Consider the following 23,660-nt stretch of genomic DNA (forward strand, 5'->3'; position numbering starts at 1 on the left):
CTAATGATACAACATGTATCATGAAATACACTTTTGGGTTACGTGGTCTAATGGTACAACATACACCATGAAATACACTTTTGGGTTACACAGTCTAATGATACAACATATATCATGAAATACACTTTTGGGTTACACAGTCTAATGGTACAACATATATTATGAAATACACTTTTGGGTTACATGGTCTAATGCTACAACATACACCATGAAATACACTTTTGGGTTACACAGTCTAATGATACAACATATATCATGAAATACACTTTTGGGTTACACAGACTAATGATACAACATATATCATGAAATACACTTTTGGGTTACACAGTCTAATGATACAACATGTATCATGAAATACACTTTTGGGTTACATGGTCTAATGGTACAACATATATCATGAAATACACTTTTGGGTTACACAGACTGATGATACAACATATATCATGAAATACACTTTTGGGTTACACAGTCTGATGGTACAACATATATCATGAAATGCACTTTTGGGTTACACAGACTAATGATACAACATATATCATGAAATATACTTTTGGGTTATATGGTCTAATGGTACAACATATATCATGAAATGCACTTTTGGGTTACACAGACTAATGATACAACATAACTTATGAAATACACTTTTGGGTTACACAGTCTGATGGTACAACATACATCTTGTAATACACTTTTGGGTTACACAGTCTGATGTTACAACATACATCATGAAATACACTTTTGGGTTACACGGTCTAATGCTACAACATACATCATGAAATGCACTTTTGGGTTACACAGTCTGATGGTACAACATACATCTTGTAATACACTTTTGGGTTACACAGTCTGATGTTACAACATACATCATGAAATACACTTTTGGGTTACATGGTCTAATGCTACAACATACAACATGAAATACGGGTTACACAGTCTAATAGTATAACATACATTATGAAATGCACTTTTGGGTTACACAGTCTAATGGTACAACATACATTATGAAATGCACTTTTGGGTTACACAGTCTTATGGTACAACATACATTATGAAATGCACTTTTGGGTTACACAGTCTAATGATGCAACATAACTTATGAAATGCACTTTTGGGTTACACAGTCTAATGGTACAACATACATTATGAAATGCACTTTTGGGTTACACAGTCTTATGGTACAACATACATTATTACATTATAAAATACAATGTGGGTTATTTAGTCAAATATTGATATGAAATACACTTTTTGGTTACACAGATGTGGTATAAGGAACTTGACTGCAGACCTAAGCAAATTGTTGTCCAAATTTTTTTATAAGAACCATATCGTCATAATTTGTACATGTGTTATATAATGATGATTGTGTGATTTTTAGCTCACCTGAGCACAAAGTGCTCATCGTGAGGTATTGTGATCATGCTGTGTCCGGCGTTCGTCCGTCCATCCGTCAAGTCGTCAACATTTGTGTTTAAACGACATCTCGTCCAAAACCAATGAATGGATTTTGATGAAACTTGGCATCATGATGTTCCTTGGGTGGTCCTCTACCAAAGTTGTTTGAACGGTTTCACTTGGTTGCACATAGGGGCTGCCAGAGCTAAAAATAGAAAACACTTCTAACAACATCTCCTCCTAAACCGATGGTCCAATTCTAAAATAATTTCACACAAATGGTCCTTCTGTCACCCTCTTCCAAGATTGTTCAAATTATACTGATTCGTCAAAAAAGATGGCTGCCAGAGGGCATGGTCATTTTTTTATCTCCCACCACACAGTGGTGTGGGAGACATTGATTTACTCCTGTCTGTGTGTGTGTCTGTCTGTCACAAAGCTTGTCCGCACTCTAAATCGAACATTTCTCACCTGATCTTCACCAAACTTGAACAAAATGTGTCTGACCATAAGACCTCGGCCAAGTTTGATAACTAGCCAAATCGGCTCAGGCACTTTGGAATTATGGCCCTTTAATTACTGAAAAATCCTCATTTCTCATGCACTTTCATACAGGCAAAACGTACCCTATACTACTAATTAGTATAGGGTGCGTTTTGCCTGCACGAAAGCGCATGCGAAATTAGTAGTATAGGGTACGTTTTGGGTGCACGAAAGCGCATGCGAAAGATGATTAGACAGTTGTGGGAGACATGCGCTTTTCTCAAAAGCATCTCTAGTTCCCTATATGTATATAGTGGAAACTTTAAAAAATCTTGTATGAAACTGCTTGCCGATTTTAGAATAATTTTACACAAATGGTCCTTGTGTGACCCTCTACAAAGAATATTCAAATTATTTTGATTCATCAAAAAACATGGCCGCCAGAGGGTGTTGTCACTTTTCCCTATATGTATAAAATGGAAACTTTAAAAAATCTTTTTGTGTGAAACTGCTTGCCCGATTTTACAACAATTTTACACAAATGGTCCTTGTGTGACCCTCTACCAAGATTATTCAAATTATTTTGATTCGTCAAAAAACGTGGCCGCCAGAGGGCGTGGTCACTTTTCCCTATATGTATATAGTTGAAACTTTAAAAATCCTCTTGTTTAAAACTGCAAGCACGATTTTAAAAATAATTTTACACAAATAGTTCTTGTGTGATCCTCTACCAAGATTGTTCAAATTATTCTGATTCATCATAAAACATGGCTGCCAGGGGGCGTGGTCACTTTTTTTCTCTGAATCAATAATAGCTAGAGCTTTGATATTTGGCGTGTGATATCAGATTTGTAATGTCTACCATAATTGTTCAAATTACTGCCCTAGGTTCAGAAGTGTGTGTGTGTGACATGTATATAATATAGGCTAACATAGAAGAAACCTAACTCTGTACTTATACAAACACACTTGAAGCCTTGTACACAGGTGAGCGCTTTAAGGTCAATGACCCTCTTGTTTACAGATGCTGATACTATAAAGAACTATGAGACAGTGATGCAGAATATCAGATATGTACACAACAAGGCAGAGGAATTATACATGAGGAAGTTTGTAATCAGTTGCTCATCACAGAGTGGAAGGTTTGTCAGCAATGAGCTTGAAGTGCTGGTGAGTGTTTTTACCCATACTACATACATACACAAATACCTGTTTATTTACTGCCATACATGGTACTACACTTATTGTACTGCCTGACCTTCTAATGGATGATCAGGTTTCCTTGACAGTTTTTATGAAGTAAGTGCTTGTCCATGTGAGAAACACTTATTTGAGCAACTTACCTACAAAAAAGGTTAAATCCAGGATGAAGTGAAATGGTTGTAATAAATACATTAATTTAGTTTGCTTTCTCTCGGGGAAAGTTGTCCCGCACTCTTCAGTTACAGGCTTTTCAACAGACCAGTATCAAGTTGTCCCGCACTCTTCAGTTACAGGCTGTTCAACAGACCAGTATAAAGTTGTCCCGCACTCTTCAGTTACAGGCTGTTCAACAGACCAGTATCAAGTTGTCCCGCACTTTTCAGTTACAGGCTGTTCAACAGACAAGTATCAAGTTGTCCCGCACTCTTCAGTTACAGGCTGTTCAGCAGACAAGTATCAAGAAGTTTAGCATCAGTCTACAGGTGTTAATTGTTTAAATTACTATATTTGTAGATCGCTCCAGTGAAGGATGTTGAGGAACACGAGGCAATTATGCGTGCAAATGTTGCCATTGACAGCAGACATAAACAAGTTCTATCACCTAAGTTTGAACAACAGTTTGCTGGGACTGCCAGTACAAGTACGTATATAGATCCCTGTATCTTTTTTAGCTGACCAAAGCACAACATGCTCACCTTCCATTGTCCATAAACATGGATGCCAGAGGGATAATTTTCCACTATATAGCTTCATTGAAAACTTTAGACCTGTTTTCAAAGTAAATGGCAAATGTTTTATGGATGACCACCAAACTTGTTGAGCAGTCTTTCAAAATGTTTCTCGGATGACTTAACCAAACCTGTTCAAGCATCCTTTCATAGTAATTTGGCAGAAATATCTTTTTGATGACTTCCAAACTTGTTAAGCATCCTTTCAAAGTAATTTTATGCACATCTCAAAAAGAATTTGACCCATAGTCATTAAACCTCGCACAGTTGTTATTCAGCATGGGAAGTTTTGCTTCTGAAGTTTATTAAGTGAAATCAATTTGGATTTCAACAGCCAGACCAGAGTTATGGCCCTTGACTTAGTCAAAAAATGTGCATAAAAAGGGCCTAAGTTTGTGTTGCATCTGTCACAAAAAAGTGTTTGACCAAAAATTATGGAACATTACAGGAATATTATTCAGCATGTTAAGTTGTTTGGGGTTTGGTGAGAGATCTCGCTTAGTCAGACTAGAGTTATGGCCCTTAATCTAGTGAAAAATGTGTATTTAAGGGCATAAAAGTTTGTGTCGCACATATCTCAAAAAGTATTTGACCTAGGGTCATAAAACATCATAGAAATATTATTCAGCATGTGAAGTTGTGCACTTGGGATTTTGTTTGTGATTTCTGACAGTCAGATCAGAGTTAGGCCCTTGTCAAAAATATGCATTAAGGGTATACAAGTTTTTGTTTTATGTTACTGTATATAATAATAATGCATTTCAAAAAGTATTTTAACTTAGTCATAAAACATTTGGGGATAGCATGTGAAGTTATGCGTGTTCTGTTTAGAATTTTACAAAACCAGACCAGAGTTATGGTCCTTCACTTAGTGAAAACTACACATAAAGTGCTTGAAAGTTTATGTTGTATATATCTTAGAAATATTTCATGAAACCATATATATTATCCAGCATTAGAATTTTTGCACCAGATGTTTTGGGGTTTTTTTTGTTTCACTTTGCAAGACCATGGCCCCTGACTATGTCAAAAGTGTGAAGATGTTTGCTTATAAAATATATAGACATGTTTAAAGTGTGTGGATGTTTGGTTATGAAATATATGGGCTTTTTAGAGTGTGTGAATTTTTTATTCTACTCTACCTGGCGTCAGCGTCACACCTTGGTTTAAGATTTGCATACAAGTACATATGGCTACCAGGCACTTCGAGCAGGAGGTCCTGGGTTCGATCCTCGGCCACGTCATAACCAAAGACGTAAAAAATGGTACTAGTAGCTTCCTCGCTTGGCGCTCAGCATTAAGAGGGTAGTGCTAGGACTGGTCAGCCCGGTGTCAGTATAATGTGACTGGGTGGGGTATCATGTCACGTGTCTACGGCTTGATGTTCCATTGAGGCAGCACTATAAAGTTGATCATTGTGCTCACTGCTACAAGCAGACACCGTCGTTTATATGACTGAAAAAATGTTGAAAAAGATGTTAAACCCGAACACACACACACTTCGGAATAATGGCCCTTGAATTACCGAAAATTGGCCGTTTTACTCTTGTCTGCGCTCTAAGTAGAACATTTCTCATCCGATCTTCATCAAACTTGAACAAAATGTGTTTGACCATAAGTCCTCGGGCAAGTTCAGTAACTGGCCAAATCGGCCTAGGCACTTCGGAATTACGGCCCTTGAATTACCGAAAATCGGCCTTTTTGTTCTTGTCCGTGCTTTAAGTCGAACAGTTCTCATCCGATCTTCACCAGACTTGAACCAAATGTTTTTGACCATAACTCCTTGGTCAAGTTCATTAACTAGTCAAATTGCCTGAGGCACTTCGGAATTATGGCCCTTGAATTGCCCAGAATCAGCCTTTTTACTCTTCAAAGGTATATTTGTAGTGAGTAAACAGTATATAAAGACTGACTTACTATTTAGATGATTAGGCAGTTGTGGGAGACATGCGCTTTTCTCAAAAGCAGCTCTAGTTTCAAGGTCAATTACCAACCTCACTGGGTCAAGTCCCATAACTCTGACATGTATTTTGGCCAAATTATGCCCCCTTTTGGACTTTGGACTGGTTAAAGTTTTGTGTGCAAGTTACTATCTCCAAATCAAATGCAGATATTGAATTGAAACTTTGTGTCTTCGGGGTTATAAAACTAGGTTATAGCATAAGTCTCATAACTCTGACATGCATTTTGGCCAAATTATGTCGCCTGTGAACTGAAAACTTAGGTCAAAGTTTTGCATGCAAGTAGTTCAAAACTAATGCAGATACTGGATTGAAACTTTATAGATATTCAAACATTAAGGGTAATATTCCTGCGACTGGGATAACAATTCAAATAGCCAAGCATTGACAGTCTTAGGAACAGCTCTTGTTATTTTGAAATATATGGGCATGTTTGAAGTGTGAGCATGTTTGGCTGTAATACATATGGGTGTGTTTTAAATATGAAGATGTTAGGTTATGAAATATATGGGCAAGTTTATAGTGTGTGGATGTTTATTTATGAAATATATGGGCACATAGAGATGTTTGACTGTAAAATATATTGGCATCTGTAAGGTGTGAGGATGTTTTGCTGTAAAATATATGAAATGTGTGGATGTTTGTTTATGAAATATATAATTGTTTGTTTATGAAATATATAACTGTGTCAATAGTGTGTTTAAGTGTTAGGATTTCTATACGCTCATTTTGGAAAAACAGGATGTATTATGTGATGGCGCTTGTGTCTGTCCATCCATCTGTCTTTCTGTCATAATTTGTGTCCGGAGCATAACTTTATAACCATTAAAGATATTGACTTTAAACTTGGCATATAGGTTGATGGCAATGAGACAATATGCAGAGCATTTGAACCGGCTCTGTAGGTCAAAGGTCAAGGTCAGAAATAGAGCTAAAAGGTCAAAAATGCCCATCATAATTATTTTGTGTCCGGAGCATAACTAAATTGACTTCAGACTTGGCATGTAGGTAGGCAGTGATGAGACGATGTGCAGAGTGCATGAACCAAGATGATAGGTCAAAGATCAAGGTCACAACAAGGTCAAATCTGTTCATAATGTCCAAGAGCATATAACTTGTAAATATATTTGAATTTAAAATTATATCCCTTTTTTGTTCACTTACAATTTTTACTATAGAATTACTTCCCTTATTATGCCTCCCCCCCCCCCCCCCCCCCCCCCCCCCCCCCCCCCCCTCCCAACAAAGGTGGGCATTTTAAAATCACACTGTCTGTGTAAATTCTTTTCTGGGCTGTAACTCTGCCATCCATAAAGGGATTTTGAAATAACTTTGCATAAATGTTCACCATAATGAGCAATGTGTCGTGCGCAGGACCCAGACCCCTAGCTCCGAAGTCAAGGTTGACAGAGTCTGTTTCGTGTCCAGTTCATAACTCTGCCATCCATTAAGGATTTTGAAATAACTTGGCATAAATGTTAACCATAATGAGACGACATGTCATGTGCAAGACCCAGACCCCTAGCTCCAAGGTCAAGGTCCGAGTTAGAAGTCAAAGGTTAACAGGGTCTGTTTTGTGTCTGGTCCATAAATCTGCCATTGATGAAGGGATTTTGAAATTACTTGGCATAAATGTTCCCCACAATGAAACGACATGTCATGTGCAAGATCTAGACCCCTAGCTCTAAGGTCAAGGTCACACTTTAGAGGGTAAAAGTTAACATGGTCTGTTTCTTGTCCAGTCCATAACTCTGCCATTGATGAAGGGATTTTAAAATTACTTGGCATAAATGTTCCCTATATTGAGTTGACATGTCATTTCCAAGACATAGACCGCTAGCTCCAAGGTCAAGGTCACACTTAGAAGTCAAAGGTATTTCTTGTCTGGTCAATAACTGCCATTTATCAAGGGATTTGAAAATAATTTGACACAAATATTAAACCATATTGTCATGCTTATGACACGGGTCTCTTGGGTAAAGGTCACGAAATGATGTGTGTGGTTTTTTTTGCGCAAACAACTAGCATTCTTGGGCATGCTTTGGGGGCATTTGTCACCATTAGTGACAGCTCTTGTTCTTATAAATAGCTTACTTTTGTAACTTTTTAGCTCACCTGAGGCAAAGGCTCATGGTGAGCTTTTGTGACCACTTAATGTCCGTCGTCAGTCGTCCATCGTCCGTCTGTCAACATTTCCTAAAAAAATCTTCTTCTTGAAAACCACTGGGCAGAATTACACCAAACTTCACAGGAATGATCCTTGGATGGCCCCCTTGCAAAATTGTTCAAACAATTGAATTCCATGCAGAACTCTGGTTGCCATGGCAACCGAAAGGAATAACTTTAAAAATCTTCTTGTCCAAAGCCACAGGACCTAGGTCTTTAATATCTAGTGTGTAGCATCATCTAGTGGTCCTCTACCAGAATTGTTCAAATTATCCCCCTAGGGTCAAATATGGCCCCGCCCCGGGGGTCACATGGTTTATATAGACTTACGTAGGGAAAACTTTGAAAATCTTGTTGTACAAAACCACATGGCCTAGGGCTTTGATATTTGGTATGTAGCATCATCTAGTGGTCTTCTACCAAGATTGTTCAAATTATCCCCCTAGGGTCAAATATGGCCCTGCCCCGGGGGTCACATGGTTTATATAGACTTATTTAGGGAAAACTTTGAAAATCTTCTTGCACAAAACCACATGGCCTAAGGCTTTGATATTTGGTATGTAGCATCATCTAGTGGTCCTCTACCAAGATTGTTAAAATTATCCCCCTAGGGTCAAATATGGCCCCGCCCCGTGGGTCACAAGTTTTACATAGACTTATATAGGAAAAAAAGTTTAAAAATCTTCTTGTCTGAAACCACAACACTTAGACCTTTGATATTTGGTTTGTAGCATTGTCTTATGGTCCTCAACCAAAATTGTTCAAATTGTACCCCTTGGGTGAAAAGAGGCCCTGCCCTGGGGTCCCAAGTTTTATAAAGGTTTATATAGGAAAAAGCTTTAAAAATCTTCTTGTTAGAAACCATACGACGTTGGCTTTTGATATTTGGTATGATGCATTGTCTAGTAGTCCTCTACCAAAATTGTTCAAATTATGCCCCTGGGGTTAAAAGAGGCCCCGCCCTGGGGTCACTTAGTTATTATGGGAGTTATATAGGAAAAATACTTAAAAAAATCATCTGATCCTATTTCCAAGACTATTTAATTATAATTACCTGATGACCCCAAGTAATATGATGTCACTTGACTGTGACCTTAACCTACTGACCTACTTTCTTGTTTTTAGCTCACCTGAGCACGAAGTGCTCAAAAGGTGAGCTTTTGTGATCACCATGTGTCTGTCGTCCGTCGTCGTCCATCCATCCGTCGTCAGTCGTTCGTCTTCAACAATTTGACTGTTAACACTCTAGAGGTCACAATTTTGACCCAATCTTAATTAAACTTGGCCAGAATGTTACCCTCAATAAAATCTTGGAAGAGTTCGATATTGGGTCATCTGAGGTCAAAAACTAGGTCACCAGGTCAAATAAAAGGAAAAGCTTGTTAACACTCTAGAGGTTACAATTTTGGCCCAATCTTAATGAAAATTGGTCAGAATGTTACCCTCTATAAAATCTTGGATGAGTTCGATATTGGGTCATCTGGAGTCAAAAACTAGGTCACCAGGTCAAGTCAAAGGAAAAGCTTGTTAACACTCTAGAGGTCACAATTTTGGCCCAATCTTAATGAAACTTGGTCAGAATGTTACCCTCAATAAAATCTTGGACGAGTTTGATATTGGATCATCTGGGGTCAAAAACTAGGTCACCAGGTCAAATCAAAGGAAAAGCTTGTTAACACTGTAGAGGCCACATTTATGACTATATCTTCATGAATCTTGGTCAGAATGTTAATCTTGATGGTCTCAAGGTCCAGTTTGAATATGGGTCATGTAGGATCAAAAACTAGGTCACCAGGTCAAATCAGAGGAAAAGCTAGTTAACACTGTAGAGGCCACAATTATGACCATATCTTAATGAAACTTGGTGAGAATGTTGATCTTAATGATATATAGGTCAAGTTCAAATCTGGGTCAGGTGGGATCAAAAACTAGGTCACTAGGTCAAGTCAAAGGAAAAGCTTGTTAACACTCTAGAGGCCACATTTATGACTGTATCTTCATGAAACTTAGTCAGAATGTTAATCTTGGTGAGCTTTAGGTCAAGATCGAATCTGGGTCATGTTGGATCAAAAACTAGGTCAACGGGTCAAATCGAAGAAAAACCTAGTTAACACTTTAGAGACCACATTTATGACCATATCTTAAGGAAACTTGGTCAAAATGTTAATCTTGATGATCTTTAGATCAATAGGTCAGGTGAGCGGTACAGGGCCTTCATGGCCCTCTTGTTTATTATTGCCTATAGGAAAAAACCAAGACACTTTTCTTTTGTACAACATGGATGGTACCTCAAATATTTATGTTTTTAGCTCACCTGTCACAAAGTGACAAGGTGAGCTTTTGTGATCGCGCAGTGTCCGTCGTCCGTCCGTCAGTCCGTGCGTGCGTGCGTGCGTCCGTAAACTTTTGCTTGTGACCTCTGTAGAGGTCACATTTTTCGTGGGATCTTTATGAAAGTTGGTCAGAATGTTCATCTTGATGATATCTAGGACAAGTTCGAAACTGGGTCACGTGCCTTAAAAAACTAGGTCAGTAGGTCTAAAAATAGAAAAACCTTGTGACCTCTCTAGAGGCCATAATTTTCAATGGATCTTCACGAAAATTGGTCAGAATGTTCACCTTGATGATATCTAGGTCAAGTTCGAAACTGGGTCGCGTGCTTTCAAAAACTAGGTCAGTAGGTCTAAAAATAGAAAAACCTTGTGACCTCTCTAGAGGCCATATATTTCACAAGATCTTCATGAAAGTTGGTCAGAATGTTCTCCTTGATGATATCTAGGTCAAGTTCGAAAACTGGGTCACGTGCCATTAAAAACTAGGTCAGTAGGTCAAATAATAGAAAAACCTTGTGACCTCTCTAAAGGCCATATTTTTCATGGGATCTGTATGAAAGTTGCTCTGAATGTTCATCTTGATGATATCTAGGTCAAGTTCGAAACTGGGTCACGTGCGGTCAAAAACTAGGTCAGTAGGTCTAAAAATAGAAAAACCTTGTGACCTTTCTAGAGGCCATATATTTCACAAGATCTTCTTGAAAATTGGTCAGAACTTTCACCTTGATGATATCTAGGTCAAGTTCGAAACTGGGTCACGTGCCAGCAAAAACTAGGTCAATAGGTCAAATAATAGAAAAACCTTGTGACCTCTTTAAAGGCCAATTTTTTCATGGGATCTGTATGAAAGTTGGCCTGAATGTTCATCTTGATGATATCTAGGTCAAGTTCGAAACTTGGTCAACTGCGGTCAAAAACTAGGTCAGTAGGTCTAAAAATAGAAAAACCTTGTGACCTCTCTAGAGGCCATATATTTCATGAAATCTTCATGAAAATTGGTCAGAATGTTCACCTTGATGATATCTAGGTCAAGTTCGAAAGTGGGTCACATGCCATCAAAAAGTAGGTCAGTAGGTCAAATAATAAAAAAACCTTTTGACCTCTCTAGAGGCCATATTTTCCATGGGATCTGTATGAAAGTTGGTCTGAATGTTCATCTTGATGACATCTAGGTCAGGTTTTGAAAGTGGGTCACGTGCCATCAAAAACTAGGTCAGTAGGTCAAATAATAGAAAAACCTTGTGACCTCTCTAAAGGCCATATTTTTCAACGGATCTTCATGAAAGTTGGTCTGAATGTTCATCTTGATGATATCTAGGCCAAGTTCGAAACAGGGTCATGTGCGGTCAAAAACTAGGTCAGTAGGTCTAAAAATAGAAAAACCTTGTGACATCTCTAGAGGCCATACTTGTGAATAGATCTCTATAAAAATTGGTCAGAATGTTCATCTTGATGATATCTAGGTCAAGTTTGAAAGTGGGTCACGTGCCGTCAAGAAGTAGGTCAGTAGGTCAAATAATGAAAAAACGTTGTGACCTCTCTAGAGGCCATTTTTTTCATGGGATCTGTATGAAAGTTGCTCTGAATGTTCATCTTGATGATATCTAGGTCAAGTTCGAAACTGGGTCACGTGCGGTCAAAAACTAGGTCAGTAGGTCTAAAAATAGAAAAACCTTGTGACCTTTCTAGAGGCCATATATTTCACAAGATCTTCTTGAAAATTGGTCAGAACTTTCACCTTGATGATATCTAGGTCAAGTTCGAAACTGGGTCACGTGCCAGCAAAAACTAGGTCAATAGGTCAAATAATAGAAAAACCTTGTGACCTCTTTAAAGGCCAATTTTTTCATGGGATCTGTATGAAAGTTGGCCTGAATGTTCATCTTGATGATATCTAGGTCAAGTTCGAAACTTGGTCAACTGCGGTCAAAAACTAGGTCAGTAGGTCTAAAAATAGAAAAACCTTGTGACCTCTCTAGAGCCATATATTTCATGAAATCTTCATGAAAATTGGTCAGAATGTTCACCTTGATGATATCTAGGTCAAGTTCGAAAGTGGGTCACATGCCATCAAAAAGTAGGTCAGTAGGTCAAATAATAAAAAACCTTTTGACCTCTCTAGAGGCCATATTTTCCATGGGATCTGTATGAAAGTTGGTCTGAATGTTCATCTTGATGACATCTAGGTCAAGTTTGAAAGTGGGTCACGTGCCATCAAAAACTAGGTCAGTAGGTCAAATAATAGAAAAACCTTGTGACCTCTCTAAAGGCCATATTTTTCAACGGATCTTCATGAAAGTTGGTCTGAATGTTCATCTTGATGATATCTAGGCCAAGTTCGAAACAGGTCATGTGCGGTCAAAAACTAGGTCAGTAGGTCTAAAAATAGAAAAACCTTGTGACATCTCTAGAGGCCATACTTGTGAATAGATCTCTATAAAAATTGGTCAGAATGTTCATCTTGATGATATCTAGGTCAAGTTTGAAAGTGGGTCACGTGCCATCAAGAAGTAGGTCAGTAGGTCAAATAATGAAAAAACGTTGTGACCTCTCTAGAGGCCATTTTTTTCATGGGATCTGTATGAATGTTGGTCTGAATGTTTGTCTTGATGATATCTAGGTCAAGTTCGAAACTTGGTCAACTGTGATCAAAAACTAGGTCAGTAGGTCTTGAAATAGAAAAACCTTGTGACCTCTCTAGAGGCCATACCCTTGGATGGATCTTCATGAAAATTGGTCAGAATGTTCACCTTGATGATGTCTAGGTCAAGTTTGAAACTGGGTCACGTGCCTTAAAAGACTAGGTCAATAGGTCAAATAATAGAAAAACCTTGTGATCTCTCTAGAGACCATATTTTTCAATGGATCTTCATGAAAATTGGTCAGAATTTTTATCTTGATAATATCTAGGTCAAGTTCAAAACTGGGTCACATGAGCTCAAAAACTAGGTCACTATGTCAAATAATAGAAAAAACGACGTCATACTCAAAACTGGATCATGTGGGAAGAGGTGAGCAATTCAGGACCATCATGGTCCTCTTGTTGACATCTGTACCTGGTAAGGATTTTTTTTTGCGGACTTAGAATTTTTTTTTAGAATGTCTTCCCTTTGTTGTTCCTGTCCTTTGGGCTTCAACAGTCTAGTTCTTTAAATTTTGCTCCCATCCTCCTCTGATACAACCCTTCGGGCGTATATAGCCTCGTTTGGTGGAGCTCTTGTTTGTTATGAAATACCAAGTGTTTTAAGTGTGAGATTGTTGGATTATGAAATATATGGACATGTGTGTAGAGTGTGGATATTTGGGTATGAAATATAAAGGTGTGTTTAAAGTGTTAGAATGTTTTGTTATAAAATAGTGGGTGTGTCTTAAGTGTGATGAAGTTTGGTTACGAAATATATAGGCATGTTTATAGTGTGAGGATGTTTGTTTATGAAAGACTTCCTTAGCTCACCTGAGCCAAAGGCTCATGGTGAGCTTTTGTGACCATTCAATGTCCGTCGTCAGTCATCTGTCGTGTGTCGTGTGTTCGTCAACATTTTCTTAAAAGATCTTCTTTTTGAAAACCACTGGGCAGAATTACACCAAACTTCACAGGAATGATCCTTGGTTGGTCCCCTTTCAAAATTGTTCAAAGAATTGAATTCCATGAAGAACTCAGGTTGCCATGGCAACCGAAAGGAAAAACTTTAAAAATCTTCTTGTCCAAAACCACAGGGCCTAGGGCTTTGATATCTGGTGTGTAGCATCATCTAGTGGTCCTCTACCAAAATTGTTCAAATTATCCCCCTAGGGTCAAATATGGCCCCGCCCCGGGGGTCACATGGTTTATGTAGACTTACATAGGGAAAACTTTGAAAATCTTCTTGTACAAAACCACATGGTCTAGGGCTTTGATGTTTGGTATGTAGCATCATCTAGTGGTCCTCTACCAAGATTATTCAAATATGGCCCCGCCCCGGGGGTCCCAAGTTTTACATAGACTTATATAGGGAAAAAAGTTTAAAAATCTTCTCCTCTGAAACTACAACACTTAGACCTTTGATATTTGGTTTGTAGCATTGTCTTATGGTCCTCAACCAAAAGTGTTCAAATTTTACCCCTTGGGTGAAAAGAGGCCCTGCTCTGGGGGTCCTAAGTTTTATTTAGACTTACATAGGAAAAAGCTTTAAAAATCTTCTTGTCTGAAACCATACGACCTAGGCGTTTGATATTTGGTATGATGCATTGTCTAGTAGTCCTCTACCAAAATTGTTCAAATTATGCCCCTGGGTTAAAAGAGGCCCCGCCCTGGGGTCACTTAGTTATTATGTGAGTTATATAGGTAAAGTACTTAAAAAATCATCTGATCCTATTTCCAAGACTGTTTAATTATAATTACCTGATGACCCCAAGTAATATGATGTCACTTGACTGTGACCTTGACCTACTGACCTACTTTCTTATTTTTTAAGATACAGCCTTGAAATTTTGATGACATACACAGTTTTGCACACAAATCTACTGACTTTCTTAATAATTTATCATCAGTTTGACATTTGAAACATGTAGCTCATATTACTCAGGTGAGTGATGCAGGGTCATCATGACCCTCTTGTCAAGTTTTTAGAAGTGCTTTTTTTAGGTAGATAATGATCTGAAGGGTGAAACCCTTAGGGATTACCAGTTCACTTAACTGGCTTGTTTAATTTATTTATCAGTATGGATGATAGCTATTGTTCATTTCAGATCTTGGAATGGTTGCTATAATTGTTGTGTGTGTCGGTTTCTTGTTGTTTATGATTGTACTTGGTGTGTTACGTATCCGTGCTGCCCACAATAGACAACGTGTTCCATCAATGGATGATAGACCAGAAATGGAATGGGACAATTCAGAACTAAATATAACAGTGAACCCGATAGACCAAGAGGTAATTATTTTTCTATTTATTCATTGTAATGGAGTGAATATCTTGTCTTTTTAAGAGGAGACGTGCATTAACGGTTATTTCAAAATTATAGTATGGCAACCTAGATTGAAAATAAGTCAAATAAGTCTTGATACCAAGTATATGGGGGTTATATAGAGAATAACAGGTTACTGTCTTTTGAGAAAGCGTTTCTCAGACGAGGCTAGATAATTATGGTCCTGGAAGGAGCGAGGCTTGCCATTACTTGCAACTTTTAATTTTTAGCTCACCTATCACGTAGGGAAAAACCGAGACCACTTTTCTGTGGTACAGCATGGTACAGTATGGATGGTACCTCCAATTTTTAGGTGTATTTTGACATATCTGTACCTTGTACGAATTATGTCTCCCCCCTCTGGGGGAGACATATTGTATTTGCCCTGTCCGTCCGTCTCTCTGCCCGTCCGTCCGTCCGTACGTCACACTTCATTTCCGGGCAATAACTGGAGAACCATTTGACCTAGAACCTTCAAACTTCATAGGGTTGTAGGGCTGCTGGAGTAGACGACCCCTATGTTTTTGGGGTCACTCCATCAAAGGTCAAGGTCACAGGGGCCTGAACATTGAAAACCATTTCTGATCAATAACTAGAGAACCACTTGACCCAGAATGTTGAAACTTCATAGGATGATTGGTCATGAAGAGTAGATGACCCCTATTGATTTTGAGGTCACTCCGTCAAAGGTCAAGGTCACAGGGGCCTGAACATTGTAAACCATTTCCGATCAATAACTAGAAACCACTTGACCCAGAATGTTGAAACTTCATAGGATGATTGATCATGAAGAGTAGATGACCCCTATTGATTTTGGGTCACTCCGTCAAAGGTCAAGGTCACAGGGGCCTGAACGTTTGAAAACCATTTCCGATCAATAACTAGAGAACCACTTGGCCCAGAATGTTGAAACTTAATAGGATGATTGATCATGCAGAGTAGATGACCCCTAACGATTTTGGGGTCACTCTGTTAAAGGTCAAGGTCACAGGGGCCCGAACTTTGAAAACCATTTCCGGTCAGTAACTTGAGAACCACTTGACCCAGAATAATGAAACTTCATAGGATGATTGGTCATGCAGAGTAGATGACCCCTAACTATTTTAGGGTCACTCTGTTAAAGGTCAAGGTCACAGGGGCCTGAACGTTTGAAAACCATTTCCGATCAATAACTAGAGAACCACTTGACCCAGAATGTTGAAACTTCATAGGATGATTGATCATGAAGAGTAGATGACCCCTATTGATTTTGGGTCACTCCGTCAAAGGTCAAGGTCACAGGGGCCTGAACGTTTGAAAACCATTTCCGATCAATAACTAGAGAACCACTTGGCCCAGAATGTTGAAACTTAATAGGATGATTGATCATGCAGAGTAGATGACCCCTAACGATTTTGGGGTCACTCTGTTAAAGGTCAAGGTCACAGGGGCCCGAACTTTGAAAACCATTTCCGGTCAGTAACTTGAGAACCACTTGACCCAGAATAATGAAACTTCATAGGATGATTGGTCATGCAGAGTAGATGACCCCTAACTATTTTAGGGTCACTCTGTTAAAGGTCAAGGTCACAGGGGCCCGAACATTGAAAACCATTTCCGGTCAGTAACTTGAGAACCACTTGACCCAGAATGATGAAACTTCATAGGATGATTGGTCATGCAGAGTAGATGACCCCTAACAATTTTAGGGTCACTCTGTTAAAGGTCAAGGTCACAGGGGCCTTAACTTGGAAAACCATTTCTAATCAATAACTTGAGAACCTCTCGACCCAGAATGTTGAAACTTCATAGGATGATTGTTCATGCAGAGTAAATGACCCCTATTGTTTTTGGGGTCACTCCGTTAAAGGTCAAGGTCACAGTGGCCTGAACATTGATAACCAGTTCCGATCAATAACTTGAGAACCACTTGACACAGAATGTTGAAACTTCATAGGATGATTGAACATGCAGAGTAGATGACCCCTATTGATTTTGGGGTCAGTCTATTAAAGGTCAAGGTCACAGTGGCCTGTTCATGTAAAATCATTTTTTGGAAATAACTTGAGAACCACTTGACCTACAATGTTGAAACTTAATAGATGATTGGACATGCAGAGTAGATGACCCCTATTTATTTTGAGTCACTTGATCAAAGGTCAAGGTCACAGGAGCCTGAACAGTTACTTGAGAACCACTAGGCCAAGAGTGTTGAAATTTAGCGGGATGACTGGACATGCCAAGTAGATGATCCCTATTGCAGCCAACCATCAGTGTCTGTCTGACTTTCGCTCCTGAACCCTATTGACTTCTTGCCTATAGGACTTTGCATTGGGGGAGACATGCACTTTTTTACAAAAGCATTTTCTAGTTGTTTTTTCTTTTTGGTTAAATTTTTTCCCTTTGTTGTTACTGTCCTTTGGACTTAGATATTTTTTCTGAGGACCTTCTTGTCCTAAAGTGCAATGATAACAGGTGAGCGATATAGGGCCATCATGGCCCTCTTGTTGTGGTTTCCGGATGATAACTCATGAAAGGCTTGACCGATTTGAATAATTTTTGGTACACTTTTGTAACATCAGAAAATACAGATCAAGTTCGAATTTGGGGTCAATAGGTCAAAGGTCAAAGTCACAGTGACCCTGAACAGTTAAAACAGTTTCAGGATGGTAACTTGAGAACGCTTGGGCCTATGATCATATATTTTGGTACACAGTTGTAACGTCATGAAATACAGGTCAAGTTCGACTTTGGGGTCTGTAGGTCAAAGGTCAAGTTCACAGTGACTCGGAACAGTTAAATGGTTTCCGGATGATAACTTGAGAACACTTGGGCCTAGGATCATAATTTTTGGTACACAGATGTAACATCATGAAATACAGGTCAAGTTCGACTTTGAGGTCTGTAGGTCAAAGGTCAAGGTCACAGTGACTCGTAACAGTTAAATGGTTTCCAGGTGATAACTTGAAAACGCTTGGGTCTAGGATCTTAAATTTTTGTACACTGATGTAACATGATTAAATACAGGTCATGTTCAACTTTGAGCTTAGTAGGTCAAAGGTCAAGGTCACAATAACACGAAACAGATAAACGGTTTCCGGATGATAACTTGAGAACGTTTGGGCCGGAATTCTTAAACGGTTTTAGGACAATAACTTCACAACGCTTGGGACTAGGATCACGAAATTTAATAGGGAGGTTTGTCATGACCAGCAGATGACCCCTAATTATTTTAGGTTCCAAAGGTCAAAGATCATTTAAACCGTTTCCGGACAATAACTTGAGAATGCTTGGGCCAAGGATCATGAAACTTCATAAGGAGGTTGATCCTTACCAGCAGATGACCTCTATTGATTTTGAGGTCAGATATATGAAAATGATTTCCGAACAAAAGTAGTTAGGAATTGAAATTGCAATGACACTGTGATTCCTAGGCCAAGTTCGAAACTGGGTCATGTGGGGTCAAAAACTAGGTAACTCACTCAAATAAAAGGAAGAGCTTGTAGTTAACATGGAGAGAAAAGTTTGGATTGTATGTCAGTCAGGGTCAATTTCAACAGGTCATTGAAATAGAACTTTCCATACCAAGCTGTAAGAATGAGATATTTCAGTGAAACTAAGGAGAGAGAGGTTTGGAATGCAGTTGGGGCTGCCCTGGTCAAGGTCTGACTGTTTCCTGACAGTAACTTTAGTTTAGATTGAGGTATTGGCTTGCCGCCAAACTGGAGGTAAGGCAAGCTCTTAATTTATTATGCTAGGTCTTAAGATTGTATTTAGCGCTGCTTAGGTCAACTTTCTTATTTTTGAAAAAAAAAAGAAAACATTTCTGGCAGATAATGAGCTTAAATGGAGATCAAGCTTGGAATTGTATTTTGGGTTGCTGGGGTTATTATGTGGAAAACCTGGTTGTGTGACATTGCCATGTTTCTTGTTTCAGTTATTTGAGTATGAAGAGAATCCACAGAAAACATCATTACCTGATGACAGTGATACGGATGATGATATCAGCGAGTGTTTCCATGATGACGACGGAGATTCCTCAGATGATGAAGATTATGATGATGGCAAAACAGCGAGAAAAACTCTAGAGTGGGATGACTCAACACTCTCATATTAAAACATTAATAATGAAGCTGATGATGTTTAAAGATACTGTGTAATATGTTTAATGAAGGTATAAGTTACTGTGTAGTACATTTAATGATGGCCATGTAAAAATATTATTTTTCTCAACAGTTCCTTTTTTTACAGTTGATACTGTATCCTTATAAATTTACTGAACTGTTGCTAATCATGTAATGTCATGTATAAAGCTTCTAGATTCAGCATATCTACATTGTACCGTAGTGTTAACACACTTATATCTGTAATGATTGCTACCCATTCAAAAGAAAATTTTCAAAGTACATGTTCACCTGATAATTTCCAGGCAATTGTAATGAAAGTCACATTAAGCTCAAATGCTTTTGGAATGTATGATAATGCTTCCTTGTTAAAATATTACAGTGTGTCTTTTTTAAAATGGCTGTGCTTATTACCTATAAAGCAGAAGAAGGGTTAGTGTGTATCAGGGATGAAGTTATTTGGAGTCATTCTATACATGTTGTGTTGTGAAGTTTACGTATCACGTTGTTAACAGTTGTGTGCACTCTCTCAAATATTAGTATATCCCAATAGACCGTTTTCTTATCAAGAAGAAAAAACTTACAGAATTGTATTTTGATTTGTTTTCAATCATCTCAGTTTTGTATACATTGGTGTTGAAAATTAATGTTTTCCATAAGAAAGCATGAAGGTAAGTATGGTCACTAAATACCATGATATGCCAGAATGGTGGATTAATGATATTTAAGAAGGATCAACTAGTGCAATTATATATAACAAATAAAACAAGAGTAGTCAAGTACAATGTAAAAGTCATGCTGTATGTTGAAGTAAATATCTTTGATATAAGGAATAATTAACACTTAATAATTATAATTGCATGTTTACGAACATTAAAATTTTAGCATTAAGGAAAGTCTTACATTTTACTAGATTTGAATATATTTCCCTTCATACATGCAATGAAAAATGTGTGGAACAAAGCATAAACTGGATAAATTTTCATTGTGACAACTGTTGTTTACACTTACTTATCTGTTATACTGTCCTGAAAGTTTTCAGTGTGAAGGGATAATTTATTTGTTTATACTTGTGTTACAAAATGTAATATATACATATATATATATATATAGCTAGGCACAGAATGCAAATCTTGATCATTCATTTCTATTATGTTGTTAAATAAAGAATGGCAAACTTTACATTCTCTGTCTAGCAGATGATTTGTGTTGTCGGTGCTTTCCGTTACTTTTTAACAAGTCTTTGTGTTGTGATCTGACTCATTTATTTTCATATACTGTTTGCATAATTAATATTCATTAAAAAATCAAATTTTCATTGAACTTTTAGTCGCAAAATACAAGTCTGAATTAAAAAAAAAATAGGAAATGCTCTTTCATCTGATATAAACTTTATTATTGTTGAACAGCGAAATATTTTTGCTAAAATAGTGTTAGATTTATTAGCTTGCCAAGGTGACCTGTTATGATCACTCTCCATTATTCCGATTAATTTAAATACATGGCAGCCAGAGGGCATGGTCACCTTTCCTTATATGTGTATAGTGGAAACTTGACAATTTTCTTGTATGAAACTGCTGGCCCGATTTTAAAATAATTTCACACAAATGGTCCTTGTATGACCTTCTACCAACATTGTCCAAATCATTTTGCTTTGTTTTAAAACATGGTTACCAGGGGGAGTTGTCACTTTTTCCCTATATATATGTATTGGAAATTCTTGTCAGAAACTGCAGGCCCAATTTTAAAACAATTTTACTCAAATGTTACTTGGGTATTTGGTGTGTGATATCAGGGTTTGACTGTCTACTGTAATTGTTCAAATTACTGCCCTAGGTTCAAAAATGGCCATGCTCATGTGTATGACATGTATATGATATAGGCTTATATAAAAGAAAAATTGAATATCTTCTTGGAATCCATAATAGCTAGAACCTTGATGTTTATATAAACCTAACACTGTACTTGTACCATTACATGATACAAACACACTTGTCTTGTATACAGGTGAGCGCTTTAGGGTCAGTGACCCTCTTGCATTCATATTCTATTTCGTCAAAGACATGGCAGTTAGAAGTAAAAACAGAAAGGTCTTCAAAATGCCATCTCTTACACCACTGGTTCTATTTTGAAGTTATTTCACAAAAGTATACTTTTTCCTTCTACTTAAAAAATGTATTAAAGCCATCATCATTTGACCAAAGAACAGCATTATTGCTGATATAGACGTGTGGAAAACTTTGAGAATATTCTCCTTTTACTCTGCAGGTCAGTTTTTTAAGTAATTTGGCAGAACTATTTATGTTTAAGGTGTTAATCTCTGGTTACCAATATAGGCCTATAATGGTCCTTTCATTATTTAACTGGTAACAATTTTGATGGCATAACATGTCTTTGATTTAAGACTTTAACCTTTTTTACAGATTTTTAACATTTTTGATAGTTATTTTACATTCCCAACTGAATTTTATGTAGCAATACTAGTTATAGACTTGATTTGTATATATTTGTTATACGGTTTCTGTTCAAATATCCAAAGTAAAATACCATTGTTGGAGAATTATGATCATTTCAAACATTCCATTTTCTTACTATTAAGATTATTTAGGAAGTAGAGGGGATGTAGGGGTATGGTGTATAAGTTATATATATAATAGTATTGCAGATAGGTCTGTAGGCTACTTTTCCTTACTTTCAGCTTTATTGTACATCCATTGGGAATCAATATTTCTGACAAGTTCCCTATTTATGTCTTTATTTTCTCTAAAACTGCCAAGATAAAGTTTATACAGGAACTATAGGAAACAGTAAGAATGGAATTGATTCTATGATGCCATATTTTCCTACAACAGCTTTGAGAAGTTTTTCATTCATCATCTTACCTGGTCATGATTGTGATCATTGTGTGCTGTCTGCCATCAGTTTCTATGTGTATCATCTGTATATATACACCATCATGTATGTTGTTTGTTTTTGTTGTTGATAAAAAAAAATAATGTCTGCTTACTTAATCTTTTTTTTCTGCTAAACAGCTTAAATGCCTTTTCAGGAATTTACTTTTATTTCATGGATAAAAATCAAATAGTGCAAAACTAAAGTTAGACAGAATAGACACACAGACACATTGGTATATAGTTTACAGCAGAAATGATTTCACATCACTGTGACTAACTTTGAAAACATATTACAGATTGAACATTTCATATTCATTTAACTGATTAATATTGAAGTAAGTATCTGAATAAATATCAAAGTAAAGAAGCAAAAGCACATCTTAAAAAAAAACGCACATTTTTATTTGTTGATAATGAAGTCAGTGAAACAGTGAACTGAACCTTGTGAGGGAAAACAAGATTTAAAAAATACTTTTTTATCTCCATAACTCAGCATAATTCACCATTTTAGAAAGTTGTACATGTAAGTTTAAAGTTTTTCTTGCGATTTTTTTTTTTTGAAATTACTAATTTGAACTATAGCTTCTGGTTAGGGATAGTTTTCATTTTGCATTTTTATTTGTTATTTGTATTTTTAAGAAAATTCTAACTTACCACATTTTGGATGTTTATTAAATAACTTAAGGGTCAGAAACGTGTAGTAAAACTTTAAGACTAAACACCAGATATAAGAGGAAAAAAATTATTGATCAAAGTTACAATAAGAATTACTTGTTACAATATATAGAGGATATTTGTTTGTTTCAGTGTAAGTTTGAAATATCTTTCTTGAGTAATTTAGATGTAACATTTTCATGAGGGGCATAGCCATGAGTGAAAATGTAAGATATGGTGTTCACGAGTGAAAGACATTTTGATCTTACATGTAAAACAAACATTTCTTTTTATTTCATGTTTCGACTAAATGTACCAATTTTATAGTTTCTTACCAGTGAAAATTGTATTTGATATTTTCACTGAAAATACAAGATATATTTCACTCTAATATTTCAATTAATCACTGAAAAACAAGGAATAAAAAAGGGAAACATGCTAGCAGTTACATAAAACAGTAATTTTGAAAGTCATTTTGTTTACTTGCTACAACTGGATACTTATGATTGTATTAGGCTGTTTTTCTGTCAATAAAACATCCAGCCAGTATCAAGTTGGTGTTGTTTTTAGTGTACAGCAATACTATCGCCTGCCCGAAGGCGGAGGGATCTAGTTTTGGCATTATCCATCCAAAACCTTATCTATGAAATGGTATGGAGTACAACATGGTAGAAATGTTAACTGCTGTAGGGAAATGCAAGTTTGGGTAAGATTGCTTGAGTGAGACAAGATTTATGGCCTTTGTACATGTATACATAGTGTTTTATTAGCTCATCTGTCACATAGTGACATGGTG

The 23,660-nt window shown here is 37.2% G+C and overlaps 1 protein-coding gene across 1 annotated transcript in view; it reads left to right on the forward strand.

The window, feature by feature from the left end:
* The window catches only part of LOC123539361 (calsyntenin-1-like), a 128,939-nt gene extending 105,522 nt beyond the window's left edge, over nucleotides 1-23,417 (forward strand). The window contains exons 15-18 of the mRNA XM_053523303.1: nucleotides 2,903-3,048; nucleotides 3,595-3,721; nucleotides 14,998-15,179; nucleotides 19,130-23,417. Coding sequence (XP_053379278.1) covers nucleotides 2,903-3,048; nucleotides 3,595-3,721; nucleotides 14,998-15,179; nucleotides 19,130-19,309 — 635 coding nt within the window. The 3' untranslated portion in view covers nucleotides 19,310-23,417. The remainder of the gene's footprint in view (nucleotides 1-2,902; nucleotides 3,049-3,594; nucleotides 3,722-14,997; nucleotides 15,180-19,129) is intronic.
* Nucleotides 23,418-23,660: the final 243 nt, after the last annotated feature.

Source organism: Mercenaria mercenaria, chromosome 14 (genome assembly GCF_021730395.1).
Source record: "Mercenaria mercenaria strain notata chromosome 14, MADL_Memer_1, whole genome shotgun sequence".
NCBI lineage: Eukaryota > Metazoa > Mollusca > Bivalvia > Venerida > Veneridae > Mercenaria > Mercenaria mercenaria.